At 65.2% G+C, this 18,005-nt stretch overlaps 2 protein-coding genes across 2 annotated transcripts; both read left to right on the top strand.

The window, feature by feature from the left end:
• Positions 1-4,170: 4,170 nt before the first annotated feature.
• On the top strand, positions 4,171-13,478 carry ACBD4 (acyl-CoA binding domain containing 4). The gene is made up of 10 exons (XM_068212184.1): positions 4,171-4,290; positions 4,359-4,479; positions 4,564-4,648; positions 4,719-4,839; positions 9,099-9,212; positions 10,051-10,157; positions 10,744-10,894; positions 12,053-12,204; positions 12,662-12,706; positions 13,007-13,478. The coding sequence occupies exons 1-10, from the start codon at positions 4,221-4,223 to the stop codon at positions 13,115-13,117; spliced, it is 1,077 nt and encodes a 358-aa protein (XP_068068285.1). The 5' UTR covers positions 4,171-4,220; the 3' UTR covers positions 13,118-13,478.
• Positions 13,479-15,108: 1,630 nt separating this feature from the next.
• On the top strand, positions 15,109-16,341 carry HEXIM1 (HEXIM P-TEFb complex subunit 1). Its single transcript, XM_068212180.1, has one exon. The coding sequence runs from the start codon at positions 15,109-15,111 to the stop codon at positions 16,021-16,023; it is 915 nt and encodes a 304-aa protein (XP_068068281.1). The 3' UTR covers positions 16,024-16,341.
• The last annotated feature ends 1,664 nt before the right edge of the window (positions 16,342-18,005 follow it).

Here is an 18,005-nt window from a genome sequence, read left to right as displayed (position 1 = left end):
CGTGTGAGTGTGTGTGATTGTGTGTGTGAGTGTGTGAGTGTGAGTGTGATTGTGTGAGCGTGTGTGTGTGAGTGTGAGCATGAGCGTGTGAATGTGAGTGCGACTGTGTGAGTGTGATTGTGCGTGTGAGTGTGAGTGTGTGTGTGTGAGTGTGAGAATGAGAGTGTGTGTGTGAGTGTGTGTGACTGAGTCTGAGTGTGAGTGTGTGAGTGTGTGTGAGTGTGATTGTGTGTGAGAGTGTGAGTGTGTGAGTGTGTGAGTGTGAGCGTGTGTGAGTGTGTGTGTGTGAGAGTGAGAGTGTGAGTGTGTGAGAGTGAGAATGAGAATGTGAGTGTGATTGTGTGTGAGTGTGTGTGTGTGTGTGTGTGACTGAGTGTGAGGGTGAGTGTGAGTGTGAGTGTGAGTGTGCAGCCACGCACACACAGACCCCGGAGGGTTTAGGGTGGAAAAGACCCCCAGGACCACCAGGCTGTGCCCAGAGCCCTGAGTGCCACATCCAGCTGTTCTTGGGCACCTCCAGGGACGGGGCCTCCACCTCATCCCTGGGCAGGTTCTTCCAAGGCCTGACGCCCCTTTCCATGGGGAAATTCCTCCTGGTGTCCGCCCTGAGCCTGCCCTGGCCCAGCCTGAGGCCGATCCCTCTTGCTCTGTCCCTGGCTGCCGTTTTCCCCCCGCCACCACTGAGGGTGCTGGGGCAGGAAGGGTGGGTAACTGCAGGCTTCTTCCAAAAATCCAGAGTGTCCAGGGGAGCAGGGAGCCCATCCCAGGCCTGGCTGGGCTGTGGGGACCAGGAGCTACAGACAGGAAGAGGAGATGACTTTCCCCAGTGCCAGGGCCACAGGGGAGCTGCCAGCCCCTGGGTGGGACACTTGGGCATCCAGGGGTGAGAGCAGGGCAGACTGGGGCAACATCTGGGCACCATGAGTGATACCTGAGTATCCTGGGGTGACATCTGGGCACTTAGGGCAGCATCTGGGCACCCTGGGGATGTTGGAATATACTGAGGGAACATTGGGGCACCCATGGCGACATCTGGGCACCCTGGGGATGCTGGAATATACTGAGGGAACATTGGGGCACCCATGGCGACATCTGGGCACCCTGGGGATGTTGGAATATACTGAGGGAACATTGGAGCACCCATGGCGACATCTGGGCACCCTGGGGATGTTGGAATATACTGAGGGAACATTGGGGCACCCATGGCGACATCTGGGCACCCTGGGGATGTTGGAATATACTGAGGGAACATTGGGGAACCCATGGTGAGTGACATCTGGGCATCGTGGGTGATGTCTGTGTGTCCTGAGCAACATCTGGGCACCCAGAGCAAGCAATGGGGACTCCTGGGACAATCTCAATGTCCCAGTGTCCCAGAGCAACACCTGTACATGCAGGGAGACATCTGGGCAGCACCTGAGCAGCCTGGGACAGCATTTTAGTGCTGTGGCTCAAGACTTGGGCAACTCCTGCAACATCTGGACAGCTGGAGAGACATCTGTGCAGTCCCTGGGCTGTGTTTGGGGGGATAAAGCTCTCCCTGAATACTCTGGGGACAGGGGGACACCAGAGTCACCCCAAAAATGCGCTTGCAACTGACATAACCGGGCTCTGCTCCAGGTTCTCTTCCTCCCACTGAAGCTGCGTTCCCAGGAATCCAGCAGCAGATGCCTCGACCCGCTGGGATGAGCAGGATAAGCACCTCTGGCTGCAAAACCCGCAGCACAACAAATCCCTGCGCGGTTCCTCCCGTCCCGCGGCGTTTCTATTTTCTCCCGCCCGGCAGCGGGTTGGAAGGGATCCCGTGGAAAGCTGCAGCTCGCATTCCCGGCTGCTTATAGCACAGCACGTGTGCCGTGAATCAGCGCCCGGGATTCGCGGCCGGCGCTGCCAGCGAGGAGCCAGCGAGGCCCTGTCGCTGCTCCGAGCAGGAATCCTGAGTCAGAGCTCGGAAATGGCCGGAGGTTTAAAAGGTTTAAAAGGTTTTCCTGCTTTTATTTAATTTTTTTTTATTATTATTATTGATTTAGTTTTATTTATTTGTCTTCAACTGGCAAAGGGAATGCTTCCCCAAGCGATGTGGATGTGATTTAGAAGGGCTGGGGGGGTGTTGACCCACTTGGATTTGGGATTTGGAGGTGGGGTTAAGGTAGGAAAAACAGAGTGTGAGGCAAGGATGAAGCCAGCACAGGGATGCTGAGAGCTGCTCTGCATCCCAATCCCAGCATCCAGCCCTGGGCCAGCCTGGATCCAGATGGTCCCCACGGCACCCCAGAACCTCCCACGGCACCCCAGAACCTCCCACGGCACCCCAGAACCTCCCACAGAACCCCAGAACCTCCCACGGCACCCCAGAACCTCCCACGGCACCCCAGAACCTCCCACCTCCCCAGGGCACCTTGTTCTGCCAGGTCACACATGTCCCCATGTCCCCGCAGCTCCCTGCCTTCAAAGGAAGCCCCTGGAGCAGAGGGGCTTCACCTCGGGGTCTCGGAGACCCCAAATTCTGCCCTTTCCTTACTACCTTAATTAATTGTTGGACAATAATTAACAGCGGTTAAAAGTATACAGTGAATAAAAGAACAGTGGATAAAATTGGATAATAATTGACAATTGCTCTGCCTGACCCAACTGTCCCCTCCCATGCAATGGGACCCTGCTCCTGCCCGGTGGCCCGGTGGCACTGTCCCAGTGCTGTGTCCCAGATGCCCAGTGCAGTATCCAGCCCTCCCAGTGCAGTGTCCCAGTCTCCTGGTCCCTTCCCCCGGCACCTTTGGTACGTGGCTCCATTGTCCCTGTCCCCATTGCATTGTCCTGGTGTCACTGGTGTCACAGTGCACGGCCCCAGTGTCCCCATGCATGGCCCCAGAATCCCGGATGATTATTACAGAATCCCAGAATGGATTGGGTTGGAAAGGACCTTAAATCCACCCAGTGCCACCCCTGCCATGGCAGGGACACCTCCCACTGTCCCAGGCTGCTCCCAGCCCTGGCCAGCCTGGCCTTGGGCACTGCCAGGGATCCAGGGGCACCCCAGCTGCTCTGGGCACCTGTGCCAGTGTCCCAGAGCTTCCCTGTGCTCCGGCCCTTCCTGCCTGCCTTGTCCTGCTGCACAGCCCAGGTGGCACCCTAAGCACTGTCCCTGTGCCCGGTGCAGCGTCACAGAGCTCTGCCACTGCCCCACGGCACTGGGACAGCACAGGGTCCCGGTCCTGGGACCGCAGTGGCACTGCAGGCCCTGGAGCATCAGAGAACTGTCCCAGGGCTGCGTCCCAGGGCTGCGTCCCAGAGAAGTGTCCCAGAGCTGTCCTAGCACTGTCCCAGCACTGTCCCAGCACTGTCCCTGCACTGTCCCAGCACTGTCCCTGCACTGTCCCAGCGCTGTCCCTGCACTGTCCCAGCACTGTCCCTGCACTGTCCCAGCGCTGTCCCTGCACTGTCCCAGAGCTGTCCCTGCACTGTCCCTGCACTGTCCCAGCGCTGTCCCTGCACTGTCCCAGCACTGTCCCAGCACTGTCCCTGCACTGTCCCTGCACTGTCCCAGAGCTGTCCCAGGGCTGCGTCCCAGTGCTCTGGGCTCTAGCCTGGGGTGCAGCCCCGCAGCTCCGCGGTGCTGGGGCACTTTCCTTAGCCACAATCTCACTGTCCCTGTGCCTGTCCCTCTGTCCTTGTCCCTCTGTCCCTCTGTCCCTGTGTCCCTGTCCCTGTCCCTCTGTCCCTCTGTCCCTCTGTCCCTTCTGTCCCTCTGTCCCCCTGTCCTTCTGTCCCTCTGTCCCCCTGTCCCTCTGTCCCTCTGTCCCTCTGTCCCTCTGTCCCCTCTGTCCCTCTGTCCCTCTGTCCCTCTGTCCCTGTCCCTCTGTCCCTCTGTCCCTCTGTCCCTGTCCCTCTGTCCCTGTGTCCCTGTCTCTGTCCCGCCGTGTCCCCAGCGCTGCAGTCCCTCCCGTCTCCGCCAGGCGGCGTTCCGGCCCGCGCGCCGAGCGCTGCACAGTCGGGCCAGCAGGGGGCGCGCGCGCCGCGCTCGGCGCCGGGAGCGCAGGGGCGGGAGGGACCCGTTCCGGGGGCCGCGCGCTGATTGGGCGCGGCGCGGAGGGGCCGATGGAAGACGGGCGCTGATTGGGCGCGGCGCGGAGGGGCCGATGAAAGGCGGGCGCTGATTGGCCCCGCGCGGTCCCCGCACGGAGAGGGACCCGGGCCGGGGCCGGTGCGGGGCCGGTCCCGCCATGGAGGAGCCGGGCTGCGGGGCGCAGTTCCGCGCCGCCGTGCAGGTGATCCAGGGGCTGCCGCGGAGCGGTGAGTAGGGCCCGGGACCGGGGCCGGGCAGCCGCGGCGTCGGCGGCCCCGCTGACCGTGTTCCGCAGGTGCGTACCGGCCCTCCTACGAGGAGATGCTGCGCTTCTACAGCTACTACAAGCAGGCGACGGCGGGGTGCTGCCAGGGCCCGCGGCCCGGCTTCTGGGACCCCATCGGCCGCTACAAGTGGTAAGAGCGGGGGGTCCCGGTCCCGCTCCGGTTCGCGCTCGGGTCCGGTTCGCCCGGCCGCGCTGACGGCCGCCGGCCCCGCAGGGACGCCTGGCACAGCCTGGGCACGATGTCCAAGGAGGAGGCGATGGCCGCGTACGTGGCGGAGATGAAGAAGGTGGCCCAGAAGGTAACGGGGCGGGCGGCGGGGCCGGGCCGGGCGCGGCGCGGTGCCCGTGTGCAGCCGCGGCCCTCCGCAGGTCATTGACACCGTGCCCATGGACGAGAGCACGGAGGAGATGTTCCGCTACTTCGAGCCGCTCTACGAGGTGATCCACGACATGCCCCGGCCCCCCGAGTCCTTCTTCAGGAGCAAAGGGGGTGAGTGGGGCCGCTGTGCCCGGCGCTCCCCTGCCCTCGCTGCTGCGCCCCTGGCACGGCGCTCCCGCCGTGCCCGGCACCGGCACCGGCACCGGCTCCGCTTCGTCCGCCGAGGGGGCACGGGGAGGCCGCAGCACATCCCAGCGACCCTGCCGGGGCACTGCTGCCGCCGGGGCTCTCAGAGCAGACCCGTGTCCCTGCGGGTGACACCGGTGTGTGACAGTGCTGTCCCTGCGTGTGACAGTGCTGTCCCTGCGTGTGACAGCGGTGTGTGACAGTGGTGTCCCTGCGTGTGACACTGGAGTCCCTGTGTGTGACACCGGTGTGTGACAGTGGTGTCCCTGCGGGTGACACTGGTGTGTGACAGTGGTGTCCCTGTGTGTGACAGAGGTGTCCCTGTGTGTGACACCGGTGTGTGACAGTGGTGTCCCTGCGTGTGACACCAGTGTCCCTGCGTGTGACAGTGGTGTCCCTGCGTGAGACACCGGTGTCCCTGTGTGTGACACCAGTGTGCCTGCGTGTGACACCGGTGTCCCTGCGTGTGACACCGGTGTCCCTGCGTGTGACACCGGTGTCCCTGTGTGTGACACCGGTGTGCCTGCGTGTGACACCGGTGTCCCTGCATGTGACAGTGGTGTCCCTGTGTGTGACACCGGTGTCCCTGCGGGTGACAGTGGTGTCCCTGCGGGTGACAGTGGTGTCCCTGCGTGTGACACCGGTGTCTCTGTGTGTGACAGTGGTGTCCCTGCGTGTGACACCGGTGTCCCTGTGTGTGACAGTGGTGTCCCTGTGTGTGACACCGGTGTCCCTGTGTGTGACACCAGTGTCCCTGTGTGTGACACCGGTGTCCCTGTGTGTGACAGTGATGTCCCTGTGTGTGACACCGGTGTCCCTGTGTGTGACACCAGTGTCCCTGTGTGTGACACCGGTGTCCCTGCGGGTGACAGTGGTGTCCCTGCGGGTGACAGTGGTGTCCCTGCGTGTGACACCGGTGTCCCTGTGTGTGACAGTGGTGTCCCTGCGTGTGACACCGGTGTCCCTGCATGTGACAGTGGTGTCCCTGCGGGTGACACCGGTGTCCCTGTGTGTGACACCAGTGTCCCTGCGAGTGACAGTGGTGTCCCTGTGTGTGACAGTGGTGTCCCTGCGTGTGACAGTGGTGTCCCTGTGTGTGACAGTGGTGTCCCTGCGTGTGACACCGGTGTCCCTGTGTGTGACAGTGGTGTCCCTGCGTGTGACACCAGTGTCCCTGCGAGTGACAGTGGTGTCCCTGTGTGTGACAGTGGTGTCCCTGCGTGTGACACCGGTGTCCCTGTGTGTGACAGTGGTGTCCCTGTGTGTGACACCGGTGTCCCTGTGTGTGACAGTGGTGTCCCTGTGTGTGACAGTGGTGTCCCTGCGTGTGACACCGGTGTCCCTGTGTGTGACAGTGGTGTCCCTGCGTGTGACAGTGATGTCCCTGTGTGTGACACCGGTGTCCCTGTGTGTGACACCGGTGTCCCTGCGTGTGACAGTGCTGTCCCTGCGTGTGACACCGGTGTGTGACAGTGGTGTCCCTGCGTGTGACACCGGTGTCCCTGTGTGTGACACCGGTGTCCCTGCGTGTGACAGTGGTGTCCCTGTGTGTGACAGTGGTGTCCCTGCGTGTGACACCAGTGTCCCTGTGTGTGACAGTGGTGTCCCTGCGTGTGACACCGGTGTCCCTGCGTGTGACAGTGGTGTCCCTGCGTGTGACAGTGGTGTCCCTGTGTGTGACAGTGGTGTCCCTGCGTGTGACACCGGTGTGTGACAGTGGTGTCCCTGCGTGTGACAGTGGTGTCCCTGCGTGTGACACATTCTGGGCTTTCTCTCCACTAAACTTGGAGCGAGCATTTGAGCTCTGGTCTCCAGGTGGCCCTTGGCCGTGTGCAGTGGGGCAGGGATCAGCTCCTGTGCTGGCCCTTGGCGCTGGCCCACTCCGGGCAGGGCTCCGGTCCAGCTGCCGTGCACATCTGGACCGGCCGGCCAGCTCCTGCATGGCAGGGACGTGGACAAACTGGGCTTGAGAAATGGGATTATGTGAACCGGTTTGTGCTGGAGGAGAAGCCTTCCGAGCCCTTTCCGTGCCCGTGCTGCAGGGCTGGCCGGGCTGTGTCTGACTGCTGGGGACGGTCCCGGCCGGGCTCCGCAGCACAGGGGCTTCCAGGGCGCATTCACAGCCGGGTGTGCGACCTGGCCGTGGTTTGGGAGAGCCCTGGCACACAGACTCACTCCCCGACATCTGTCCTGTGCCTGTCACCCCCTGCTTCCAACCAAAACCAAACGGGATTTTTTGGGATGCCAAAACCAGTTGGCTTGGCCCGAGGGCAGCCGCTCCTTCCCGTGATACCCTGGTGCTTTGTTCTCCATTTTGATGCTGAATCCCTTTAAAATCCCAGATTTTTGATGCTGAATCCCAGACTTAGTTTTTCTGTGAAATTTAAAAGCTGTGTCTAAGCTGGTCATTATCCATTTGGGAGCGTCACATACAGGTGACATTGTCACTTAAATCTAAACCTGGTGGAACAAGGAGCCCGAGGTGGCTGGAATGGAGGTGCAAAGCACTGAGCTCCTCAAGGTGTTGAGTCATTTGTGTTAGAGGCTCCCAAACCCGCCTTCAGACACTGCAATCACAGCTTTGGTTGCTCCTAACTGGAGCAGAAAGGGGATTTCAGAGTGTGGAGCCTGGCAGGTGCCTCCCGCAGCTTTTGGGCACAGAGCTGGGGGGTCTGGGCAGCTTTGGTTTTGTTTATTTACAAAGACAACACATTATAAAGTGGCACTTGGAACCCAAATCATGGGTGGATCCAGGTCCCCACAGGTCTCCAGTGAGTGGGGCTTTCACCAGAGTCTTGTGAATGTGGTGGCTGGAGCCAGGTCTGTCCAGGTGCTGTGTGAGGTGACAGCAGCCACACTCTGTGGGTCACAGCACACCCTGAGGAGGATTTGGGAATGGGGAGCAGGATTTGGGGAATTTGAGGAGGATTTGGGAGGATCCCAGAGCAGGGCAGCCCCGGCACTACCCCTGTGTGGGGTGCAGCTGCCTTGCCCCCCTCAGTGGGTGCCCTGTGATGGGGACAGGCTGGGGACAGCAGAGAGGTGAGGGAAGGAGCAGCAGGGCAGCGTTGCCACACACCTGCCTGCCCAGGAGCAGGGAGCAAAGTCCTGGGGGCTGCTGGAAATCTGCCTGGGATTAACCCCGTGGGCTCCACGGGGCGCTGGGGAGGGCTGGGCCTTGTCAGGCCCTCTTGGGGTGCTGCTGGCCCAGGTGCTCAGGGTGCTGCTGGCCCAGCTCCTCAGGGTGCTGCTGGTCCAGGTGCTCAGGGTGCTGCTGGCCCAGGTGCTCAGGGTGCTGCTGGCCAAACTGCTCGGGGTGCTGCTGGCCCAGCTCCTCAGGGTGCTGCTGGTCCAGGTGCTCGGGGTGCTGCTGGCCCAGGTGCTCGGGGTGCTGCTGGCCCAGGGGCTCAGGGTGCTGCTGGCCCAGGGGCTCAGGGTGCTGCTGGCCCAGCTCCTCGGGGTGCTGCTGGCCCAGGGGCTCAGGGTGCTGCTGGCCCAGCTCCTCGGGGTGCTGCTGGCCCAGGTGCTCAGGGTGCTGCTGGCCCAGGTGCTCAGGGTACTGCTGGCCCAGGGGCTCAGGGTGCTGCTGGCCCAGCTCCTCGGGGTGCTGCTGGCCCAGGGGCTCAGGGTGCTGCTGGCCCAGGTGCTCAGGGTGCTGCTGGCCCAGGGGCTCAGGGTGCTGCTGGCCAAACTGCTCGGGGTGCTGCTGGCCCAGCTCCTCGGGGTGCTGCTGGCCCAGGGGCTCAGGGTGCTGCTGCCCACACAAGGCTCTTCCAGCCAATGCCTCTGGCGCTGGGCTCTGTTCCCGTGGGTGGGCCGTGGGCCGTGGGCAGTGCCAGGGGACAGCGCTGTCACTGTCACTCACCAGCGCTGATCCCTCTGCCTGCTGCCCCAGGGGCAGGGACAGGGACACCGCAGCCACCCCTGGGTGAGCAAGGTGGTCTGCACAGGGTGAAGCCAGGGGAGTTCACAGCGGTTCCTGGGCTGTCAGCAAACAAACCTGGCTCCTCTCCTTCCCTGCCAGCTGCTGGCACCTGCAGAGGCTGCTGCTCCCTGGCTGCTCCCTGACATTTGATGTCCCCCAGCTGTGCTGGCAGGCCAGCCCAGCCGCAGGGAGCCAGCACAGCGAGGACAGCAGGACTGAGCCCACAGAATGACCCTGCTCTGCCTTTCCCTCCCTGCAGAGAGCCGCGGGCAGCGGGATGGCCCCAGCCAGGACGTCCCAGCGAGCAGCCCGGCCCCGGAGAGCCCCAGAGACACCGTGCCTGGCGAGCAGCAGCACGGGCAGCACGTGCCAGGTTGGTGTCCCTGGTGTGGCCAGCACCTGGCAGAGACCCCGTGGAGCAGGCACTGGGGCTGGGGCTCCATCCACCCAGGGAACTGTTGGCTTCAGGCACCTCTGCCCCAGCCCTGCTGGTGCTGCGGGCACTGCCCAGGGTCCAGCTCTCACTGGGGTAACCCTGGACATGTGGGGTTGGCTCTGCCTCGCTCCTGCCTGTGCAAAGGAGCCAGACTCTGCTAAGCTGTGGGGACAAGGGGAGGCTGTTGCCCCAAGGACTGGGAAAATACCACCCTGGAAGGTCCGTGATCCATGAGGGGATGTTCTCCCGTGCCTCAAGCCACGTTTGCTGCTTCCTTGGCACTGGGATTCACAGTGCCAAGCCCTGGTGACGCCTCAGCCCTGGCTTTTCTCTCCCAGCCCCTCGTGCAGTCACCCCCTCCCTCCCTGTGCTCCCTCGAGGGGCCCCTGGCTGTGCCCCGGGGTGGGCAGGGTGCTGCAGGGACGTTCCTCCTCCCGCTGCTGCTCCAGCCTTCCCCCAGGAGCAAATATGGTCACGGAGCGAGTGCCAGTGTGCCAGCCGTGCCAGCCTCGCGTGCCCAGGGAGCTGGGCAGTGTCCCTGCCTGTGCCACTGCTGCCCCAGGAGCCGTGGGTGTTGTGCCAGTGGGACACCCTGGGCAGCAGAAGGGGGAATTCAGTCTTTGGACTCATGGCCGCGTTAACAGAGCTGCTTCTGCCCCCACAGTGCCTCAGTTTCTCTCTCCCACCCCACCCTGGGCAGGCACATCTCTTGTTCCACCTGTGCCCCCAGACACAGCCGGGCACCCCTGCCCCAGCCCTTGTGCTTCCCTTCCAGGGGCTGGGCTGGCTCCTGCCCCCGAGGCGCTCGAGGGGAGCCAGGTGACGAGTGACTCGGAGGGGGACACGTTCTGTGACACCCTGGAGCAGATGGAGCCTGAGAAGGTAACGGAGGAAGCGCTGGAGGCTTTGCCACCCCTGCCCTGCCTGTGCTGCACAGCACCACCAGCCTGGGAGCCTCATAAAACCTCCAGGGACACCCTGCTGCACCTGCCTGTGCTTTGTGCCACTCCTGGAGCCTGGTCCCTGTCACTGAGGGGGTGCTGAGGAGCCTCCCCAGCCCCCCCATTCCTGTGCTGAGGCTCTGCTGGGGCACTGGGGGCTGGTGGGGCTGGGCAAGACCAGCAGCTCCACGTGGGTGCCACCACCTGGATTGTTCCCCTGCCACTTCTCCCTGCTGCCGCGGGCCACATTTGGCACTTGAGGTGCCATGGTGAGGCCTGGTGGGTCTGAAGGAAGCCCTCTGTCTTTTGCCGCCTCAAGTCTGGGCACCTCACTCCCCTCAGGTGTCACCTCCCAAGCCAGATGCTGGCTGGTGTCACCACTGGGATTCACCTTCACGCAGTCCCACGCACCCTCCACCGCCAAAAATGCCACCACAAGAGAAGGACCCCACTGCTGCCCTGGCATGCCCCTCCCTGCCCTGGGGAGGGGAGTGGGGGTCTCAGGGCCCTTCTCTCCCATCTCATAGGCTGGGCAGGTGCAGGGGCTCACCCCAGAGGGGGTCCAGGCTGGGGCTGAGCCCCCAGAGCCCCACAGTGCTGGGCAGGGCGAGCGGGGCGAAGGCAGAAGAGCCGAGGGGAGCAGCAGCACAGACCTCCCAGCCCTGGGCTCCGAGAGAGGTGGGTGCAGAGCTTGTCCCTGCGCCCCTTCCTGCTGCTGCCCACCTCCCATGGGCTGGGCTGGGGGGTGGGGTGGGGGCTGCCTCTCCCCCCAGGGGACTGAGTTTGGCTCCAGCACCTGTGGTTGGGCCAGCAGTAGCTGAAGGAAGCCACAAGTGTCCTGTCTCTGCATCCCTTGGTCCCCAAGCAGTTCAGCAGCTTTAGTCCTCCAGCACACAGCCCTTCCTTTGCCCGTTTGCTGCAGTGGTACCAAAGTGCCTGAATTTGGAGGATGCTCTGCTGGCCCTTCAGCAGCCAGGCAGGCAGTGCAGGTCCCTGGCTCCCCTGCCCAGCTCCTGCCCCTGGTCCAACTACATCAGCCGTGCCTTCGGATGTGGGTGGTGCCAAGGGTGAGCTCTGCCCAGCGGGGCAGGGGGTGAAGCTGAGCCCTGGAGGCCTTGGGGACAGCAGTGCCACTCACCCGATGTCACCCGGCACTGCTGCTGGTGTCTGGGGACCACCAGGCCTTGAGCTGTGCCACTGCAGGAAGGAGCCCCCTGCCACCCTCTGTGCTCTCCCCAGACATGCTGGGCTGCCCTGGGGTGGCATTGCCACCCTCACCCGTGGGACTGGTGCCATTGCCTCACCTGGGCTCAGCCCACGTGTCTCACCCTTTCCCCTGTTACTGTTCCCTTCCGGGCTGCTTGACCTTGGCAGTGAACTTGTCCCCAGGCCGAGCCGGGCTGTCCCCAGGGCTGGCAGTGTGTCCTGCTCACTGCCTCGATTATCCAGGTGTCTGCCAGGCTGGTTTGGGGCCTTTGCTGGGATTGGGGGCGGCCAGGGAGGAGCTGCCCTGGCCCTGGGTGTCCTGTCCGGCGGTGGCACCTTCACCAGGTGTCGCAAGGTGACCCGTACACATCACAGCACCCACCCTGTTGGTGGGCTGGCCACCCACTGCCACCACCACGGCACTGGAGTGTCACAGTGGTGCATGGCCCTGGGGACAAGCTGGGTGCTGCTGGGGCTGCCGGGCCGGGCCGGCATCGGCTGTGGGGTGGGCAGCCCACGGCAGGTGCAGACCGGTGAGTGCCAGCACGGGGTGGGCAGTGCCAGCCCCGGGGCTCGTCGGGCGGTGCTCAGCCCGCCCTGCCACCCGCGTGCCCGTCGCTGTGCCCGCAGATGTCCGGCTGGCCGGGGGGCACCCCGGGAGCACCCCCGAGCTGGCGGCGGAGCTGGAGGCGCACGTGGCCAGCACGGTGCGGGCGCTGCAGGAGGAGCTGCGGCGGGTGCGGGAGCGGCTGAGCCGGCTGGAGACGCTCGGCGCTGCCCAGGTACGGGCCGGGGACAGCGCTGGGGCACCGCAGCGGCCCGGCCGGCACAGCAGGGCTCAGCTGCGAGCCCTGCGACACGGCTGGCCCACGTGTGGGGACCCCGCGGTGGTTGGTGGGGACACATCCTGGCGGGGCCGCGGCTGTGGTGCCCTGGTCCGGCCCACGGTGGAGCTGGGAGCTGCTGCCCCTCGCTGCCGTTGCCTCCCTCATTCCCATTTTCCCCTCATCCCTGTTTTCCCCTCACTCCCGCTGCCCCCCTCGTTCCCGCTGCTCCCCCATTCCCATTGCCCCCCCTCATTCCCGCTGCCCCTGGGGTCCTGGCCCAGCTGCACCATCTGATCCCTCCCAGGAGCCCTGCACGGACTCTCCAGGGCATTCCCTGCCTCTCACAGGGGCACAGGGGCTGGAAGGGGGGTGCCAGCCCCGCCTGCACCCCAAACCCTCTCCTGTCTTGCAGGGGGAGGCAGCTGGGACAGACCCCGGCCCGGCACTTGCTCCACAGGTGAGTCGGGGGTGAAGGAAGTGCTGCTGTCCCCCTGCCCACCCGACAGCCCACGGGGACGTGGGGACACAGCTGGGGGAGGTCAGGGAAGGGACCCCCAGCAGGGGAGCAGGTGACATCCATGGGGACACGGCCCCAGGGACGGCGGTGTGATGCACGATCTCCAGAGGAGGAGGGATGTGACCAGGACACCGAGCAGCGGCGGTGGTTCCTTTCAGCAGAGGGCTCAGGGGGTGTTTGTTGACATCGGTGCCACCTTTGTCCCCTTCCCCCCACCGCCTCTCTCTGTCCCCTCGCCAGGCGATGTCCCCGTGGCGCCTGACCGTGTCCCCACGCACGCTGCTCTTCCTGGCCACCTGGCCCTTCGTCACCCAGTGGCTGCTGCGCCACTGGCAGGGCAGGAAGAGGTGACCACCACGTCCCCGCCGCCACCGCCACCCCTCTTGCCCATCCCGCTTCGCACGAGCCAGGGAAGCGCCACGGAGCCACGCGGGAATCGCCTCAGCAGCCACGGGCTCTGCGGGCCGGGGCACCCCGGGCACCGGCACCGACACTCAGGGCCAGCACCGGACGGCGGGGGCCGCCCCGCCGCTGCCACGCACCGACGGAGCAGGAGCAGGAGCAGCCGCGGCCCCGCGGGTGGCACGGACAGCCACGGGCCCGGGCCCCGGGGCTGGCACATCACCGAGCCTGCCGCAATTAAAGTTGCCTTTTCGGTCCAGCCCCGCTGCCTGTGCCCTGCCAGGGGAGGGGACCGCGGCCAAACGCTCCGGCCCTGCCACCTGCTCCGGCCCGGCCCCTGTGCCCGGCGGTCACCCCTGTCCCCGCCGGGTCACCTCCCGGCGCCAGACGGGGCCGTGGCCGCCGTGTCCCCCGCGCGGGCGGCCTGGCTCCGGGCCCCAGCGCGTTCCCCCGGCCGGGTCCCGTGCCCAGCCTGAGGGTGGCCGCCGTGCCACCGCCGGGCCTGTGCCAGCGGCACCGCCACCCTGTTCCGGAGGCGGCGGGGGGAAGCCCCAGGCAGCCCGCGGGGGGCAGGGGCGGCTGGGGACCCCCGGGACCTCCCTGGGCCGGGGCCCAGCGGCGCCATGCCGGGGGTGCCCGGTGTGGGGCTGGCAGGGCGGGTTCGCCCCGCTGGTGACACAGCGGTGACACGGAGCCGCGGGCCGTGCCCCGCCCGGCCGTGAGGCTCCCGCGGCTCCCCCAGGGGCCCTCCTGTGCTGCTCCCCCTCGGCCACGGAGCCCCAGCAGCGCCCCAGGGCCGTCCATGGCTCCCCCAGCCGTGTGTCCCTCAGCGGGGCCCCCAAACCCCTCCAGCCGCCCCAGGGCCGCGGGGCCCCCGCCCCCGAACGTGGGGCCCGAGGGGACATCGCCACCGTGGCTGCGGGTGGCAGGACCAGGAACGGGACCGGGACCAGCACAGGGACCGGGACCAGCACAGGGCCCGGGCCCTCCCCATCCCCCTCCTTCCCCTTGCCCCTCCCCCCGCGCCCCCCAGGCGTCGGGAGCGCCGCTCCGCACCGCCCCGGCAAAAAGGGACGCGGCGCCTTTAAGAAAGGACTTCTTTCGGCTTCGGTTTGTTTACATCTCCCTCCGCCAACTGCAGCACCGCCGCACTCCACACAGCGCCGGGATCCTTCCGCTCGCTCCCTTCCCCCCGGGCCCGCGCACCCCCGGAGCCGCTCCCGGCCCTCCCACAGCCCGGCCCGGCCCGGCCCTGTACAACCCTCCCGGTCCCGGGGCCGCGGCACCGCCGGCGGAGCCTCCGCCGCGCGGGGACTCTTTTCGGGCCGTGCCACGGCCCCGCCGTGGGGGGGGCGCGCGCGCTGCCCTCGGCGCGGGCCTGAAGGTCGCGGGGCGCGCGCGGCTCCGCGCACGGGGACTCCCCCGCCGCGTGGTACGGCCCGGTCCCGCCCTCGTCCCCTCGCGATTGGTGGAGCCCCGCACGAGTGACGTCCATCCCGGCCAATGGCGGCCAGTCCCTGCAACGGCCAGGGGCGTGCCCCGGCGGGCCGCCCCGCCCCCCGCGCCCGCCGATTGGCCGCGAGGCGGCACCGCCCGCGCGCTCGGGGCCGTGGCGGCGGCGCGGGGCGCGCGGCGGGGGCGGGTCCCGACGCGCGGCGGGGCGGGGCGCACAGGGCGCCTGCGCGGGGCGGGGCGGGGCGCGCGCGGCTATAAAGCGGGCGGCCGCGGCCGAGGAGAGGCAGTCGGGAGCGGGCGGCGGCGGGCGCGGGCTGGGCCGTGGGGTGGGATTGCGGCGGGAGCGGCGGCGCGTGCAGGGCGCGCGGGGAGGCGGGCCCGGCGGCGTTAAACCTCCCACGGGCCATGTCCCGGGCGGCCTGAGCGCGGCCAGCCCCATGCGGCGCCGGTAGCGCCCGTCAGCGAGCGTAGCCGAGCGCGGAGCTATGGCCGACGCGGCGCCCGCTGAACCGGGGCCGGAGCCCCAGTGCGAACCGGAGCTTCGCTCCGAGCCCGAGGCGCGGCCGGAGCCGCAGTCCGAGCCCGAGCCGCAGCCCGAGCGCGGAGAGGCGCCGACGGAGGACGGCGATGCCGGGCGGCTGCCGCCCCCCGGGGCGGAGGCGGCGGCGGGCGGCGCCGAGGGGCGGCCGCCGGCGGGTGGAGCGGGGCGTCCCGGCCTGGGCCCTCGGTACCGGGCCGTGGGACGCACCGAGGAGTGGCCGGTGAAGAAGAAGCACCGTCGGCGGCCGTCGAAGAAGAAGCGGCGCTGGAAGCCGTACTCGAAGCTGAGCTGGGAGGAGAAGCAGCAGTTCGACGAGCGGCAGAGCCTCCGCGCCTCCCGGCTGCGAGCGGAGATGTTCGCCAAGGGGCAGCCGGTGGCTCCCTACAACACCACGCAGTTCCTCATGGAGGACCATGACCAGGAGGAGCCCGACCTGAAAACCGGGCTGTACCCGCGGCGAGCGGCCGCCAAGTCGGACGACACGAGCGAGGAGGATTTCCTGGACGACGCGGCGGACGAGGACGGGGGCAGCGACGGGATGGGGGGGGACGGCAGCGAGTTTCTGCAGAGGGACTTCTCGGAGACGTACGAGCGGTACCATGTGGAGAGCCTGCAGAACATGAGCAAGCAGGAGCTGGTGAAGGAGTACCTGGAGCTGGAGAAGTGCCTGTCGCGCATGGAGGAGGAGAACAACCGGCTGAGGATGGAGAGCAAAAAAGCCGCGGGGGAGGCGGCGGACCCGGCGCGGGTGCAGGCGCTGGAGCGGGAGGTGGACAGGCTGCGAGCCGAGAACCTGCGGCTGCTGCGGGAGCAGGAGCTGCCCCGGCAGGAAAAGGGCCCCTGCAAGCCGGGGGAGTGACACTGGGCAGGGGGCGCGGGGGGTTTTTACAGTGCTGGGTGGCACATTCGGTCCTTGTACAGAGTCGCCGCGGACCCTTTTTATGGGCTAAACTGCAGCTGGGTGGGCCGAGGGCTCCCCCTTTTTTAGGTGGCTGTAACGGGGCGAGGGGGGGGTTGATGTATTGGTGATATCTGGTTTATGGTTTTATTTTTTTTTTGTGTCTAAACCAAAAAAAAAAAAAAAAAAAGAAAAATACCCAGAAAAGCTGTAAATTGGCCAAAACTGACTATAAAAAAAATACAGAGGTCTAATAAATTTAATTACTTGTAACTGTAATAGTTTTGGTGTGATTTCTCGAAAATAATCAGAATGGCATTCCACCAGGGAATACATCCTGGATTATTTTCGTCATGTTATAACTGTTGTTTGATTAAACTTAGTTGTAATTCCCTGCTTAACCCTTTTTGTTATTATTTTCCCCCATTTGTTTTCAATTTTATTTCAGCTTCATGAGCTGAAATAGTTAAAATTACCTGGAAGGGGGGTAAAATGGTGTGTGATGGACACAGAGGGCACCTCACTGAGGTAGGAGTAGCCTCAAGTCTGTCTGTTTGCCTAAGGCTCACTTAAACTTGACTCTGTTTCCCCGCAGCTCTGCAGGAATCCAGGTCAATAACTGAAATCTGGGCAAAAACTGCCCCCAAAAAAATCTACTTCAAGCTACAAGTGAGAGGGAAACCCTTAAACTTTTGGAACAGCTCAAGAAAAAGTTTTGGTAGTCAGCACTTGGCCTCTGAAATGGCTGACGAGGGAGCTGGGAAAGGCGATGGCTCAACCTCCCTCCTGCTGCACCTGAGAGAGGGAGGAGGAGGGAGCAGCTCCGAGCGCTGGAGCTTTTTTGGGGGGCAGAGAGGGCTGTGGGGGGGTGAAGCAGGGGAGGGGCTGCGGCCGAGGTGCAGCCAGAAGTGGGGATCGGAATGGGAGGTGATGAAAGCTGTAGCTGGCGAGGCAGGAGCCGGGATGGGCCTGGGCAGCTGCCCGCAGGAATGGGGGAATCGGGCATTTACACAAAACCCGAGGGGACGGGGACGGGGCTGTCCCAGCGCTGCCAGGGCAGGTGCGGTGGGAGCGGAGCGGGGCTAAGGCGGCAGCGCCGAGGGGCTGGAAAGGTCCCACCAGGCTTAGCCCCAGCCTGGCCAAACCCCTGCCGCTCCACGGGGGAAAACCAGCCTTTAGCAGGGAACAGAGAGTTCAGGGGAGCGGGGGGAGAGGACACGGACGTCTCCAGTGCAGGTGGGGCGGTGTAAAATCGGGGCTTAAAGCGGCCGAGGGAGCCGCTGGAAGGGCAATCACACCGATTTTATCTTCCCCCCCGCCGCCCCCAGCTCTGGGGCACCGGCGGGGGGAAGGAAACGAGCCAGGGCCACTTGCTCAAGAGCCCGGGAGCCAGCGGCTCCTTCCCTGTGCCATGACATCACCGCAGCGCCCGGGAGGGGGGCGATGATCCTGCGGGATCCTGCGGGCTGGGATGGGGCCGAGCCCCCGTCCTCCTCCGGCCCGGGCGATGCTTCCCCAACGTTTATTTTCCTGCAGAGCGATTCCCTCTCCGCGATCCCCACAACAGGCGTTTGCTCCCGGGGCAGGACGCGTGTCCGATGGCACCGACGCGGGTCCCTCACGGTCCTAGCGCTGTGAAATGCAGCTCCCGGCACCTGCTTCGTGTGAAAACCTTGATCCGAGGGAATATTCTCAGTCAGGTTTTGCCCTCATCCACATACCCCACATCTGTCAGGTTCAAGTCCCTGGAATAACGTTTTCTCTGCAAATGCTTTAAAAAAATATAACTTAGAAAAACCCAAACCAAACAAACCAACTGAAAGGACCATAACGATCAACTCTCCAACCTCCTCTGCCCCCACCACCTTTTCCTGCTTTGTTCTGCGCTGTTGTAGCGACTCTCCCTCGGAACCAGGTTATCCTGATCCCAAGGGTTCAGTGCA

This window comes from Anomalospiza imberbis, chromosome 22 (genome assembly GCF_031753505.1).
Source record: "Anomalospiza imberbis isolate Cuckoo-Finch-1a 21T00152 chromosome 22, ASM3175350v1, whole genome shotgun sequence".
Lineage (NCBI taxonomy): Eukaryota > Metazoa > Chordata > Aves > Passeriformes > Viduidae > Anomalospiza > Anomalospiza imberbis.
The sequence above is the reverse complement of the archived record's forward strand: the minus strand, read 5'-3'. Positions and strand labels throughout refer to the sequence as shown.